This window comes from Myxine glutinosa, chromosome 11 (genome assembly GCF_964187855.1).
Source record: "Myxine glutinosa chromosome 11, kmMyxGlut1.1, whole genome shotgun sequence".
Lineage (NCBI taxonomy): Eukaryota > Metazoa > Chordata > Myxini > Myxiniformes > Myxinidae > Myxine > Myxine glutinosa.
The window spans coordinates 95,395,010-95,409,797 of record NC_136271.1 but is presented as its reverse complement, the minus strand read 5'-3'; the positions used below and the strand labels follow the sequence as shown (position 1 = coordinate 95,409,797).

Below are 14,788 nucleotides of genomic sequence, written 5' to 3'. Positions count from 1 at the left end.
AATGGTTTGGTCCAAAGCGAACGGCTTCCGGAGTTTGGTAAAGAAATCGCCATCGCGTGCACAAACGCGCAGGAAAGCGAATGAATCGCAAATTCGTTTTTATTAGTTGTAAAACATAGTTTAACGCCAACATAGTTTGCAAACGTGAAATAAATGAATACGCTCTCAAATGTGCCATCCGAGGCAGAGTGTGCCCGCCACGTTCGGCACACGCGATCGTTCGCTGCTCTCTGATTGGTTGAATCGTTTTTTGGACATAGCTCGGTAAGTAATTGTCCGATTAATATGAAACCTTGAAAAGGCACATCCTCGGGTCCCCAGCAATATACCTGGCAAGTTAAAAGTATATCGGACCCGTGGTTGTCGAGAAACAGCGGTCACAGACAAACGTACAAACGTACAGAGATTACTGGAATTATAGATAGACTAGGGCATGCCCGTACTATATATATGCCCGTACTATATATCTATCTAAAATTATATCCCCCCCCTCTATTTACATGAAATGGTTTGGTTCATTCGCAACGCCAAAGCGAACGGCGAACGGCTTGCGAGTACAGTGACAATCCCCCCCCTCTATTTACATGAATGGTTTGGTCCATTCGCAACGACCACAGAACCCCCCCCTCTATTTACATGCAATGGTTTGGTCCAAAGCGAACGGCTTCCGGAGTTTGGTAAAGCAATCGCCATCGCGTGCACAAACGCGCAGGAAAGCGAATGAATCGCAAATTCGTTTTTATTAGTTTTAAAACTTTATTAAAACATAGTTTAACGCCAACATAGTTTGCAAACGTGAAATAAATGAATACGCTCTCAAATGTGCCATCCGAGGCAGAGTGTGCCCGCCACGTTCGGCACACGCGATCGTTCGCTGCTCTCTGATTGGTTGAATCGTTTTTTGGACATAGCTCGGTAAGTAATTGTCCGATTAATATGAAACCTTGAAAAGGCACATCCTCGGGTCCCCAGCAATATACCTGGCAAGTTAAAAGTATATCGGACCCGTGGTTGTCGAGAAACAGCGGTCACAGACAAACGTACAGACAGACAGACAGAGATTACTGGAATTATAGATAGACTAGGGCATGCCCGTACTATATCTATATCTAAAATTATATCCCCCCCTCTATTTACATGAAATGGTTTGGTCCATGAAATGTTTTGGTCCATTCGCAACGCCAAAGCGAACGGCGAACGCTTTACATGAAATGGTTTGGTGCATGAAATGTTTTGGTTCATTCGCAACGCCAAAGCGAACGGCGAACGGCTTGCGAGTACAGTGACAATCCCCCCGGGGTTTTAATTAGTTTTAAAACATCGTTTAACGCCAACATAGCGCCAACATAGTTTGCAAACGTGAAATAAATGAATACGCTCTCAAATGTGCCATCCGAGGCAGAGTGTGTCCGCCACGTTCGGCACACGCGATCGTTCGCTGCTCTCTGATTGGTTGAATCGTTTTTTGGACATAGCTCGGTAAGTAATTGTCCGATTAATATGAAACCTTGAAAAGGCACATCCTCGGGTCCCCAGCAATATAGCTGGCAAGTTAAAAGTATATCGGACCCGTGGTTGTCGAGAAACAGCGGTCACAGACAAACAAACGTACAGACAGAGATTACTGGAATTATAGATAGATAAACGTTTTCGATGTGATCTCTGCGAATCACGTGCATCCATTTCGTCATGGTTAATGAAGGGGCGGGGCGTGTGCGCTCGGTTTTGTGACGTCACATTCTGTAAACGGCAAATACCAGTTTCCGTGGACCATCCTCAAACGCATAAAGTTGGTTTTGTGACGTCACAGGCCACAGCGCCTGGAGTTTCGAGCATGGTGGACGCATCGGTTTGGTTCCCCCAGTGTGCAAACGCTTTGTGGTTGTTGTTTGTATTAGTATTAGCCGGCTGTCTCATGTCGAAACATTTGTTCTTCGTCAAGATGTTTGCTGTTCCCGCAAAGAAGCCCTTGACCGTTGTTGATTGGCTTTCCAGCTTCCTTTACACGCCTCCGGTGAAGGTAAATGATCATTACCATGTTTGGGTTCCACGTGCTCCTTAAACACCATTTTACATTCCTTGAGGGAATATTTCCCTGGTATCGGATCAATGATGTGAACACATGTGAATGTGAACACATGTGAATGTGAACACGTGAATGTGAACACATCGAATATTGGAGAAAAACATGAAACACGATGGAATAATATCTACCGATATGAACAGTGATGTGGCTTTCTTTTAAATTCGACAAATACTGTTCAGATTTTGATGATTTGCATGTGATGTGATTTAACGGATGTTTATATAAATCGCTTAAAATAAAAAAGCCTTCAATTTCTGATATTTTGATGTTAGTATTGATGTTAGTGCTGAAGGTCATGGCCCATTTAGGCCATGACATTGTTTATGTTAGTGCTGAAGGTCATGGCCCAGTTAAGCCATGACCGTGTTAATGTTAGTGCTGAAGGTCACGGCCCAGTTAAGCCATGACGGTGTTAATGTTAGTGCTGAAGGTCACGGCCCAGTTAAGCCATGACGGTGTTAATGTTAGTGATGAAGGTCACAGCCCAGTTAAGCCATGACATTGTTAATGTTAGTGCTGAAGGTCACTGCCCAGTTAAGCCATGACGGTGTTAATGATGAAGGTCACAGCCCAGTTAAGCCATGACAGTGTTAATGTTAGTGCTGAAGGTCACGGCCCAGTTAAGCCATGACGGTGTTAATGTTCGTGATGAAGGTCACGGCCCAGTTAAACCATGACAGTGTTAATGTTAATGCTGAAGGTCACGGCCCAGTTAAGCCATGACAGTGTTAATGTTCGTGCTGAAGGTCACGGCCCAGTTAAGCCATGACAGTGTTAATGTTAGTGCTGAAGGTCACGGCCCAGTTAAGCCATGGCAGTGTTAATGTTAGTGCTGAAGGTCATGGCCCAGTTAAGCCATGACGGTGTTAATGTTAGTGCTGAAGGTCACGGCCCAGTTAAGCCATGACGGTGTTAATGTTCGTGATGAAGGTGACGGCCCAGTTAAACCATGACAGTGTTAATGTTCGTGCTGAAGGTCACGGCCCAGTTATGCCATGACAGTGTTAATGTTAGTGCTGAAGGTCACGGCCCAGTTAAGCCATGGCAGTGTTAATGTTAGTGCTGAAGGTCATGGCCCAGTTAAGCCATGACGGTGTTAATGTTCGTGATGAAGGTCACGGCCCAGTTAAACCATGACAGTGTTAATGTTAGTGATGAAGGTCACGACCCAGTTAAACCATGACAGTGTTAATGTTAGTGATGAAGGTCACGGCTCAGTTAAACCATGACAGTGTTAATGTTCGTGATGAAGGTCACGGCCCAGTTAAACCATGACAGTGTTAATGTTAGTGCTGAAGGTCACGGCCCAGTTAAGCCATGACAGTGTTTATGTTAGTGCTGAAGGTCACGGCCCAGTTAAACCATGACAGTGTTAATGTTAGTGCTGAAGGTCACGGCCCAGTTAAGCCATGACAGTGTTAATGTTAGTGTTGAAGGTCACGGCCCAGTTAAGCCATGACGGTGTTAATGTTCGTGCTGAACGTCACGGCCCAGTTAAACCATGCCAGTGTTAATGTTAGTGATGAAGGTCACGGCCCAGTTAAGCCATGACAGTGTTAATGTTAGTGCTGAAGGTCACGGCCCAGTTAAGCCATGACGGTGTTAATGTTAGTGCTGAAGGTCACGACCCAGTTAATCCATGACAGTGTTAATGTTAGTGCTGAAGGCCACGGCCCAGTTAAGCCATGACAGTGTTAATGTTAGTGCTGAAGGTCACGGCCCAGTTAAGCCATGACAGTGTTAATGTTCGTGCTGAAGGTCACGGCCCAGTTAAGCCATGACAATGTTAATGTTCGTGCTGAAGGTCAGGGCCCAGTCAAGCCATGACAGTGTTAATGTTCGTGCTTAAGGTCACGGCCCATTTAAGCCATGGCAGTGTTAATGTTAGTGATGAAGGTCACGGGCCAGTTAAACCATGACAGTGTTAATGTTAGTGCTGAAGGTCACGGGGCAGTGAAGCCATGACGTTAATGTTAGTGATGAAGTCATGGGCCAGTTAAACCATGACAGTGTTAATGTTAGTGCTGAAGGTCACAGCGCAGTTAAGTCATGACGGTGTTAATGTTAGTGATGAAGGTCACGGGCCAGTTAAGCCATGGTAGCGTTAATGTTAGTGATGAAGGTCACGGGCCAGTTAAACCATGACGGTGTTAATGTTAGTGATGAAGGTCACGGCCCAGTTAAGCCATGACGGTGTTAATGTTAGTGATGAAGGTCACAGCCCAGTTAAGCCATGACAGTGCTAATGTTAGTGATGGTCACAGCCCAGTTAAGCCATGACAGTGTTAATGTTGGTGATGAAGGTCAAGGCCCAGTTAAGCCATGACGGTGTTAATGTTAGTGATGAAGGTCACAGCCCAGTTAAGCCATGACAGTGTTAATGTTTGTGCTGAAGGTCACGGCCCAGTTAAGCCATGACGGTGTTAATGTTCGTGCTGAAGGTCACGGCGCAGTTAAGCCATGACAGTGTTAATGTTAGTGATGAAGGTCACAGCCCAGTTAAGCCATGACAGTGTTAATGTTCGTGCTGAAGGTCACGGCCCAGTTAAGCCATGACAGTGTTAATGTTCGTGCTGAAGGTCACAGCCCAGTTAAGCCATGGCGGTGTTAATGTTAGTGATGAAGGTCACGGGCCAGTTAAACCATGACAGTGTTAATGTTAGTGCTGAAGGTCACGGGGCAGTGAAGCCATGACGTTGTTAATGTTAGTGATGAAGGTCACGGGCCAGTTAAACCATGACAGTGTTAATGTTAGTGCTGAAGGTCACGGGGCAGTGAAGCCATGACGTTGTTAATGTTAGTGATGAAGGTCACGGGCCAGTTAAACCATGACAGTGTTAATGTTAGTGCTGAAGGTCACGGCGCAGTTAAGCCATGACGGTGTTAATGTTAGTGATGAAGGTCACGGGCCAGTTAAGCCATGGTAGCGTTAATGTTAGTGATGAATGTCACGGGCCAGTTAAACCATGACAGTGTTAATGTTAGTGATGAAGGTCACGGCCCAGTTAAGCCATGACAGTGTTAATGTTAGTGATGAAGGTCACGGCCCAGTTAAGCCATGACGGTGTTAATGTTAGTGATGAAGGTCACAGCCCAGTTAAGCCATGACAGTGTTAATGTTAGTGATAAAGGTCACGGCCCAGTTAAACCATGACAGTGTTGATGTTAGTGATGAAGGTCACGGCCCAGTTAAACCATGATGGTGTTAATGTTCGTGCTGAAGGTCACGGCCCAGTTAAGCCATGACGGTGTTAATGTTAGTGATGAAGGTCACGGCCCAGTTAAACCATGACAGTGTTAATGTTTGTGCTGAAGGTCACGGCCCAGTTAAGCCACGACGGTGTTAATGTTGGTGATAAAGGTCATGGCCCAGTTAAGCCATGACGGTGTTAATGTTAGTGATGAAGGCCCAAGGTTTAGCCATGACAGTGTTCATGGGATTCTGAACCAGGTAGATCCTGCAAGAGCCAGGTGCTCAGAGATGCCATGGCCATGCTGGATCATCATGCTGCTTGATGTATTTAAACTTACCTGATTGTGCACTCAAGTTGCAATGACCACAGTGATAACATATTTGCAAAACCAACATAAAACACCATTCGCTCTGGTACCTCCATGATGTTCACCTGCATTAGTGGCATTTTTGCCATCATCATCATTTTTGGCATCATTATTTGGTCAAACTCGGAAAGACATGAACTCCTATAACTTTGCAATTTCCCCTTTTATCTGCATCTGTAAATATTTCCATGTTATTGTAGATGGTTTGGTGTAATTAAAACATTAGCTCTGTGCGACACCTTCATCCAGATTTTATTTTCTGTGAAATAAATATTTTTTTATCCAAGGTCAAGGCTCATGGAAGAGCTCGGCCACAGAGCAGATCAGGACGCAACATAACAAAGGGAACAGCAGCAGGAAAGGGAGATGCCCACAGCATGGCGGAGGGAGAACGTCGACGGAGGCGGACCAGCAAGGGATGCAGGTAACGATGAGTTGTATGGGAGGACAGAAAGAATCAACAAGATGGGATAAGTAAGCAAAAATTTGGGAGTGGTGGGGTGTGATTTAACAGGTGTAGAAAATGTTAAAGTTTTGGATGGGGGTTGAACAGGTGTCTTCAAAACCTGGAGGGAAGGATGAGGTGGAGAGGACGTGTAATTTTGTGCCACAGGCGAGAAAAAAAAAGAAAGAAGAACGAATGAGTGGAAGTGAGCAGTGATCCTACATGGAGTTCCCATTAACCCTCTTCAAGCCTTACTCTTTCCAAGTGACCAGTTTTTCCTTCCAGGAAATTTGGACCTTATCTATCTTTTCACCCCCCCCCCCCCCCACTGGCTCCTCCCCTCACCCTCATTGTTCCCCACATGTCTCCCTCTATTTTGTCCCTATAGTCTGGTGTTCGCTTTGCTGTTAGGGTGCGGGCTTGGGATCCTAGGATCCTGGGTTTGGTTTAGGGTTAGGGCTCATCCCTATTGATCGTTGAATTAACACCAGGAGGGTTGACTCAGCCTGTCATCCTTCCGAGGTCGGCAAATTGAGTACCAGCTCACTGGTAATTCCCTGTGTGTTGCAAGAGGCGACGAACAGGGTTGGCGGCAGGAAGGGCATCCGGCCATAAAACATTGCTTCAAAAAGGGGACCACGGTGCCCAAAAAAGGCCAACACCTGCTCTGTGGGTAAAAATGGTCTCCAAAGGTGGTTCCTCAATCCTGGTGTTGGTGTGTTCATCTCCTCTATTTTTACTCTTCCTTTTCTTCTGTTACATTCCGATCCATTCTGTGTTCTCACTCCTCCACGAGCTTAGAAGTTGTACGTAAAAAATTCCTGCATTTTGGGAGTTTAACCATGAGGGAGTGACTGGAAGTAGGCCTACATCCTTGAATAGCTGGCGATGCTGGGAAGCTGAGAGAGCAGGTGGAGGGAGCTCCACCGGAGTTGAGGTGTGCAGTGGTCCTCGATTTTGGAAGTTCAACCAGGTGGGGTTTACTGGAAGAGCAAATAAATCCTGGAGTTGTTGGGGAGGGTCAGATGACTGAGAGCAGATTGAGCTAAAGCACAGGAGAGGTGGTGAAGAAATAGGTCACCAACTTGTCTGTGATGTGAGAGCAACAGACTTTCGTTGGGTGAGGACAATGAAAATTGGGCCGATACATAATTCAAGGGGCAGACTTGGAACATGTGACTCAGGAGAATAATCTGGGGGTGGCAACAGATATATGAGGGTAAGCAGAGACAGCACAGCACCAGGTAGCTCTCGGTGAAGCCAACAGGGTTGTCGTCTGTGTTCATGAGAGGTGATAAATTATGAATCAAAAAATGTAGTGTTAACACTGTCTCAGCATTTAGTGAGGCCTCATCTGGAATATTGTGTGGTTTTGGTCACTACATCTCAGGAAGGACAAATGGCTGCCATTGACAGGGTTCAATGTCGGCCTGCTAAATTGATTATGGGGCTAGATTAGACTAAGCTACAAAGAGCAGCTGGAGGAGACAGGAATTTATACATCAGAAAGGCGGTAATTACCCTGTGCTCGCGAAGCGGAAAACAGGGTGAGGCATTCGGGTGCGTACGTGTGCCGTATGTGCGTGTCTGCATTTTTATAATTCATTTTCTCAGAAACCGTTGGTCCGATTGACATTACATTTTACCGTCGGAACGCATTTTACCTGTAGATGTTTTTGCTAATTATGATGTCATAGGTCACGTGATATGGACGCCATCTTGGAAAACGTTACACTTCCATATCTCCCAAACCGCTTAATGGAAAAAATGGAAACATGGCTCATTGTCAAGTACTCCTCATCGGGAGTAAGATATGTTAATGATGATGTCATAGGTGCCTTCGTTATGACATCATAATTCGACGAGTACAACACGTGTCGATCATTGTGAATTTTTTTCTCAGCAACTGTTGGTCTGATGGGCACGAAATTTTCACCATAGGAGCGCCTCCTGATGTAGAATATTTTAATGATAATCATGACGTCATAGGTCAAGTGGTACAGGCGCCATCTTGGAAAAACCTAAAAATGTTGCACCTCTATACCTCCAAAACCGCTGCATGGAAAAAATTGAAACGTGGCTAATTGTAAAGAACTCCATATGGGGAATAGGTGTTGTTAACGATGACGTCATTGGTGCCATAATTATGACGTCTTCATTCGACAGGGACAACGCTTCGTCTGATCAGTTTGAAATGTATTGAGCGTGATTTATTCAACAATTATATTGGAGAATATAAATTTATGATGTCATCGCTCACGTGGTCTGGCAAGCATATTGGATCAAAGAAAAAAAACCCCTTTAAAAACAGAAGAGTTGCCTCACAACAAGTTGACTGCGCAGGGTAAATATTCTATGAATACAATGTAGTTAGGGTATCTGATATAGATGTTTTATATAAAGAGGGATACACTAAAGATAGAATAAGTTCAAGCAAGGTTTTGGCAGAATTGTGAGTGATATGACCAGGGACCACAGGTTGCGAGTAATGTAGAGAGTTAAGATTACGTTAAGGCCGTGATATTTCACTCAGCGAGTCGTTAACGCATGGAATGGTCTCCTTGGAAAGGTGGTGGCAGCAGAAACAGTGGAGGTGTTTCTCCTTGAATCGGATAATAATATCGAGATGCACTGCAAATAGAGGGGTACATGGATATTGGCAGGATTGTACCATTTTGATGGGCCTAATGGCCTCCTTCGGCATTTAAGGTCCCCGTGGATTCCTTTACGTTGTGCGTCCTTCATCCGAGTCCGGTGTGTTCTAATACGGAAGCGTCCCCTACTGTCACTGCTCTGAGAATGGCGTACATTTCGTTATTTAGTCTTGATACAATCCGACCAAGTTGGGGATTGAACCAAAGTAAGGCTCAGTGGTACCTGAGCTACAAAACTGAGCTACCCTGCCAGCCCATAAATAATAGATGTTGTTAGATCCATTTTGCCATCCATGTTGTGTATTATTATCTACCCATTGGCTGGATATATTTTAGAGTGGGAAGCAGTCAGCCTGTGGCCTTCCAGAAAATGCCTTGCAGAAATCCAGAAAATTCCAGAAATCCAGAAAATTCCAGAAATTGTGAAAATTCCAGAAATCCAGAAAATTCCAGAAATTGTGAAAATGTTATTTTTCTCCATCTTCTTCAAATATTTTTAGTCTCCCTACTGAACGACCATCCTCGCTCCGCTTCCCAAATGTAGATTATGCCGCAAACGTTACTGATCAAGGCCTACAACTTTTCGACTGAGCTCTTGAAAGTTTAGCACCCTCTCCAAACATACATTACCTGGGTTTCATTACCTCGGCCACCCAAGGTGGATGGAGGTTATGTTTTCAACCCTGTCTGTCTGTCTTTGTTTGTGAGCAGGATATCTCAAAAAGTTATGGACGGATTCAGATGAAATTTTGTGGACGGCTTGGGTTTGTGAAAAGGACGAAATGATTCGATTTTGGTGAAGATCCGAATCCAGATCCGGCTACTATAATTAGTTTTTTGTTGAGTGATTCATCAACATTAATTAATTTTAATTAATAATGCAATTTTAATTAATAATTAACGACATTAATTTAATTAAGTCACACCAGAGACTTTAAAAATGGTACATGCTGCTTCCTTGCTTGAAAATGAAACAGCATGGATAATACCCCATCGGTAGCCTTCATATGGGGAGGAGGAAATTCCTCTTGAGGAAATGCAGTGAGAAAAGCGGCGCCATTGTTATGACGTCGCTGGTACCCAGAGTATCCCGGGAAGTGACAGTAGTGACGCCACTTCCGCCAAGCTCAGTGGCTGTGTTGAGTGTTGGTTGTGTGTGTGTGTGTGTGTGTGTGTGTGTGTGTGTGTGTGTGTGTGTGTGTGTGTGTGTGTGTGTGTGTGTGTTCGTGTGTGTGTTCGTGTGTGTGTTCGTGTGTGTGTTCGTGTGTGTGTTCGTGTGTGTGTGTTTTCCTTTGTGTGTGTGTGTGTGTGTTCGTGTGTGTGTTCGTGTGTGTGTGTGTGTGTGTGCGTGTTCGTTTGTGTGTGTGTGTGTGTGTGTTCGTTTGTGTGTTCGTGTGTTTGTGAACAAGATATCTGGAAAAGTTCTGAACAGATTTCGATGAAATTTGGTGGGATGATTGTCCTTGGGATAAGGAAGAATTCCTTAGTTTTTGGTGAAGCTCAGGATATTATTCTGGATCCAGGAATCTTTTTGGGGAATTTTTTGGGGAATGTTTTTTTCTGTTTTACTGCATTAAAGCTTTTATTCTTATTCTTAAATGATGTTTTTCTCCTCTAATTCCGCGATATATCAAAATTAATTCTCTGACAGTTAGGGCCTACTTTCTTTTTAATTTATTGTTTTGGGGAGAGGGGATGTTAAACAAAACGTATTATTCCAACTTGACCCATGGCGGGAGTATGCGCTCTACTGAGTGGCGTTCTAGTTTCGTAATGTTTTTCGTTTTTATTTTCGTAATCGTTTAATGAACGTTTAATGTTTAATGATCTTTTAATGTTCAATGAACGTTTAATGAGCGTAAGAATGAGCATAATGATCATTAAATGAATAAATGTAATGAATAACTCGATGCAGAGCGAAAGACGCCTCAGAGCAGTCACATTCACAATCGCCATGTCGTATGTACTCCCGATAAGTGTTTCCTTCATTGTAAAAACTACCAAGTCAACAGTTGAAAGGATTTTGAGCCGATAGGTGTTACGGCCTTGGCAAGATCGATGGAGACAGCGATCTGTTAGCTTATACACTACCCAAATAGCGATGTGGAATTCTTTCATGTCGAGATTAAACCCATGTCGTTTGAACTTTGGCCGAGGTCATTATTTACTTCCAATGATGTTTATATACAAATCAAAAAGAAGATCATTGGTTTTGGGTCGTCCTTTCTGCATATCTCGTGGGATTGTGAGTTAGAGAGACGGCCTTGATGGCGGTGAGGGGGTTGGCATTCTCTCAAGCAGGGATTCAACCCATGTCCTTATAAAAGGTCTTTGTCCGAGGTTACCGAGTCCGATCGGTGCATCCGAGCAGCGATCGGTGCAGCCGTTTCTGCGGCACCCGGGAAAATAACGTTATGCGGGAGTCCAAACCTGAAAATGCTGGAGGCCAAAGCTGAAATTGCAAAAACAATATACCCTATTTTACTCCAGGAGATCCCAGGATTACCCACCCAAAATATCGTTGCAATCGGTTCAGCTGTTTTTGCAGTACCTTCGAACGGACGGACGGATGGACAGACAGATGGACGGACATTTGGTGAATTATAGTAAGATTAATATTGTTTTGTAATAATATTAATATTATGCTATAATTAGTTTTGTTATTAGAAGCATCCTTGCAAAAACGCCATGATAAAGCTATCTTATCGTGGATAGACACCTCAACATGCAACCCCGTTGGTGGGTAAAGCCCCCGTGGGGAGGTGGTCAAATGAATTCTCTGCATCCTTCATTGTGTGACCCTTTGTCCTCCTGTCAAGGTTGGTTGAGATTGAATAAGCAACGACCGAATGTATCGCGGTCAAAAATCTTCAGACAGACGGACACCTAATTGCACATTTTTGTATGATTGGTTGAAGATTGATCTGTTGTCCTCCAATGTGTGCACTTACTTTTAGCTATATTTGTCTTCATTTTTTTCCCTCTGCCTGAACAGGAGGAATCATTCTTCAATTGGTTTTGGACGACCAAGAACTTTTGGCAATGTGCCAACTGCTGGAGTTTCGTTTACTACCTTTTTCTGCTGGTTGTGATTGTTTGTTTTCTGCGCTGGCTTTGGCCACGGCTTCCAGTAAGTCAATCTCATTTGTAGATGGTGACAAAAAGCATGTTTATCATTTGTTCTCTAATTTGTTCTCCAAAAATCACCAGCAAATGACCTTCTCATGGACCGCATGAAAAAAAGAAACGATAAAAGAGAAAATCCCCCTTTTTAATGGGGCAGATCTCGATCACTGATGAGGCTGGATCTGGACCTGAATCAAAATCGAATCTGCTTGTTCTTGTCATCTGACCAACTCAACCACCTGGTTTTGTCATAAGTTGTCCACAACTTTTTGAAATATTCTGTATTTCACTCGATGGTGAAGAATCACTAAAAAAATTTAAAATTCTCATATCCGGATCCATATTCAGATCTTCAACTGATTTTAATTGATTTGTACTTGTCACACATCTAACCATTCCAGCAAGTTTTGTCCGAATCCATCCATACCTCTGAGGCATTGTGCTGTATATCGGTTTTAGCCCCATCACTCATTGGTGACGAATCACTTTAAAATTCTCTAATCAGGATCCAGATTCGAATTTAAATAAATTATTGGATCCAGACGGATCTTCACCAAAATCTGATAATTTCATCCTTGGTGCATCCCCAACCTTCCCACCAAATTCTGTCTGAATCTGTCCACAACTTTTTGAGATATCTTGTTCACAAACAGACAGACAGGGGTGAAAACATAACCTCAACTCCAACTTCGGTGGCGGAGATAACAATTGGTTTTATAGATTGCAGGAGCCTATTAAAGTAACGGCGCGATGGGTTTATAAAAGTACGAATTATGATATAAAATGGTGTAATATATAATTACAAGTACTGAGCACTGTCCCGAGGTGCACAAGCTAGCCCTGCGTGTTATTTCTAATCACAATTTTCAAGCATGCTCGTTCTCCAGCACCCCACGACATGTAATCCCAGGACATCTCTGCAGCAGCAGGTTGACTACCTTATCGTCGTCCACGTAATGGCGGATGTCGTGTTGTTTCATTTTCTTTGTATCATCAATTTATCCGTGGTTTTGCCCAGTAAATCGTGGTGAACAAGTGTGTGATAATCAAATCGGGAACACTACAGATAAAGAGCGGGGTATATCGATGCACGTGTTCCCATAATATGATCCCTTGAAACAGGACGAATGGAATCCCAACCAACATTGCCCAGCAAGTTTGATCGGCCTGAGAAGACTGTAACTGTCGCTGCCCATGTAAACAGGTTCCTGAATGTACAGGTATTTGAAATAGCTATTATCATTAATCAAAGTTATTGTGAGCAACAGCTGTGTGTATGAAATGGTGTGTTTTGCAGAATTTGAAATTCTCAACAAGGCTGTGTTACTCCATCACACAAGTTTTGATGTCTCTGTTGGGATCATTTGCCTTGACCTGGATTTTCTTTCATAAGCTGTTTCCGCTTCCACCCAAGGAAGTGACCTTTTGGGATCGGATGTACAGCACATTTTCGACTCCACCGGTGAGTCCACAGAAAATTGACTCGAGTTTGTATAGTTTTCAAAGCTGATATGCATGTCTTATCGTGTCTTGAACATATTTTCAAGTGTTTGTTTGTTTGTGTGTTTGTACGTTATTCATTTCGCTGCTGAACCATAGCACCTCGAGGTCCCAATTTTGGGTGTAGGCACTTCAGAATCTGGGCAAGGTTTTAAGCGACCACACGTTGGCCTTGACATCTGTTTTGAGGCCACCAAAGGCTGATATCTGTATATTGGGATGGGGGGTCAGGAATGGTTTCCACCGACCCACAGGCAAAAGGAACCATCACCAGGCCAGTAACCCCATGGCATTTCAATGTCCAGCACGTCATGAAACGATGTCAGAGAAAAGCTTACCAAGCTTGTGTGTGTGTGTGTGTGTGTGTGTGTGTGTGTGTGTGTGTGTGTGTGTGTGTGTGTGTGTGTGTGTGTGTGTGTGTGTGTGTGTGTGTGTGTGTGTGTATGTATGTGTATACATACATACATACATACATACATACATACATACATACATACATACATACATACATACAGTGCATTCAGAAAGTATTCAGACCCCTTCACTTTTTCACATTTTGTTATGTTGCAGACTTATGCTGAAATCGTTTAAATTCGTTTTTTCCATCATCAATCTACACTCAATACCCCATAATGACGAAGAGAAAACAGGATTTTAGAAAGTTTTGCAAATTTATTGAAAAGAAAAAACTGAAATATCACATTGACAAATAATCAGACCCTTCACTCAATACTTAGTTGAAGCACCTTTGGCAGCGATTACAGCGTCGAGTCTTCTTGGGTATGACGTGACAAGCGTTGCACACCTGGATTTGGGGATTTTCTGCCATTCTTTTCTGAAGATCCTCTCAAGCTCTGTCAGGTTGGATGGGGACTGTTGTTGGACAGCCATTTTCAAGTCTCTTCAGAGATGTTCGATTGGGTGCAACTCAGGGCTCTGGCTGGGCCACTCAAGGACCTTCACAGAGTTGTCCCGAAGCCACTCCTGCATTGTCTTGGCTGTGTGCTTCGGGTCATTGTCTTGTTGGAAGGTGAACCTTTGGCCCAGTCTGAGGTCCTGAGCGCTCTGTTTCAGGTTTTCATGAAGGATATCTCTGTACTTTGCTCCGTTCATTGTTCCTCAACCCTGACCAGTCCCCCAGCCCCTGCTGCTGAAAAACACCCCCACAGCATGATGCTGCCACCACCGTGCTTCACTGTTGGGATGGTATTGGGCAGGTGATGAGCGGTGCCTGGTTTCCAGAAATATTTTTGAAGGCTTCCCCAAATCTGTGCCTCGACACAATCCTGTCTCTGAGCTCTGCAGGCAATTCCTTCGACCTCATGGCTTAGTTTTTGCTCTGATATGCATTGTCAGCTGTGAGACCTTATATAGACAGGTGTGTGCCTTTCCAAATCATGTCCAGTCAATTGAATT

General features: G+C 43.9%; 1 protein-coding gene across 1 annotated transcript in view; it reads left to right on the top strand.

Annotated features, from left to right (window-relative positions):
* The first annotated feature begins 1,738 nt into the window (after window positions 1-1,738).
* The window catches only part of LOC137414544 (uncharacterized), a 198,733-nt gene continuing 185,683 nt past the window's right edge, over window positions 1,739-14,788 (top strand). The window contains exons 1-3 of the mRNA XM_078786296.1: window positions 1,739-2,020; window positions 11,742-11,876; window positions 13,170-13,334. Of these exons, the coding sequence (XP_078642422.1) occupies window positions 1,835-2,020; window positions 11,742-11,876; window positions 13,170-13,334 (486 nt within the window). The 5' untranslated portion in view covers window positions 1,739-1,834. The remainder of the gene's footprint in view (window positions 2,021-11,741; window positions 11,877-13,169; window positions 13,335-14,788) is intronic.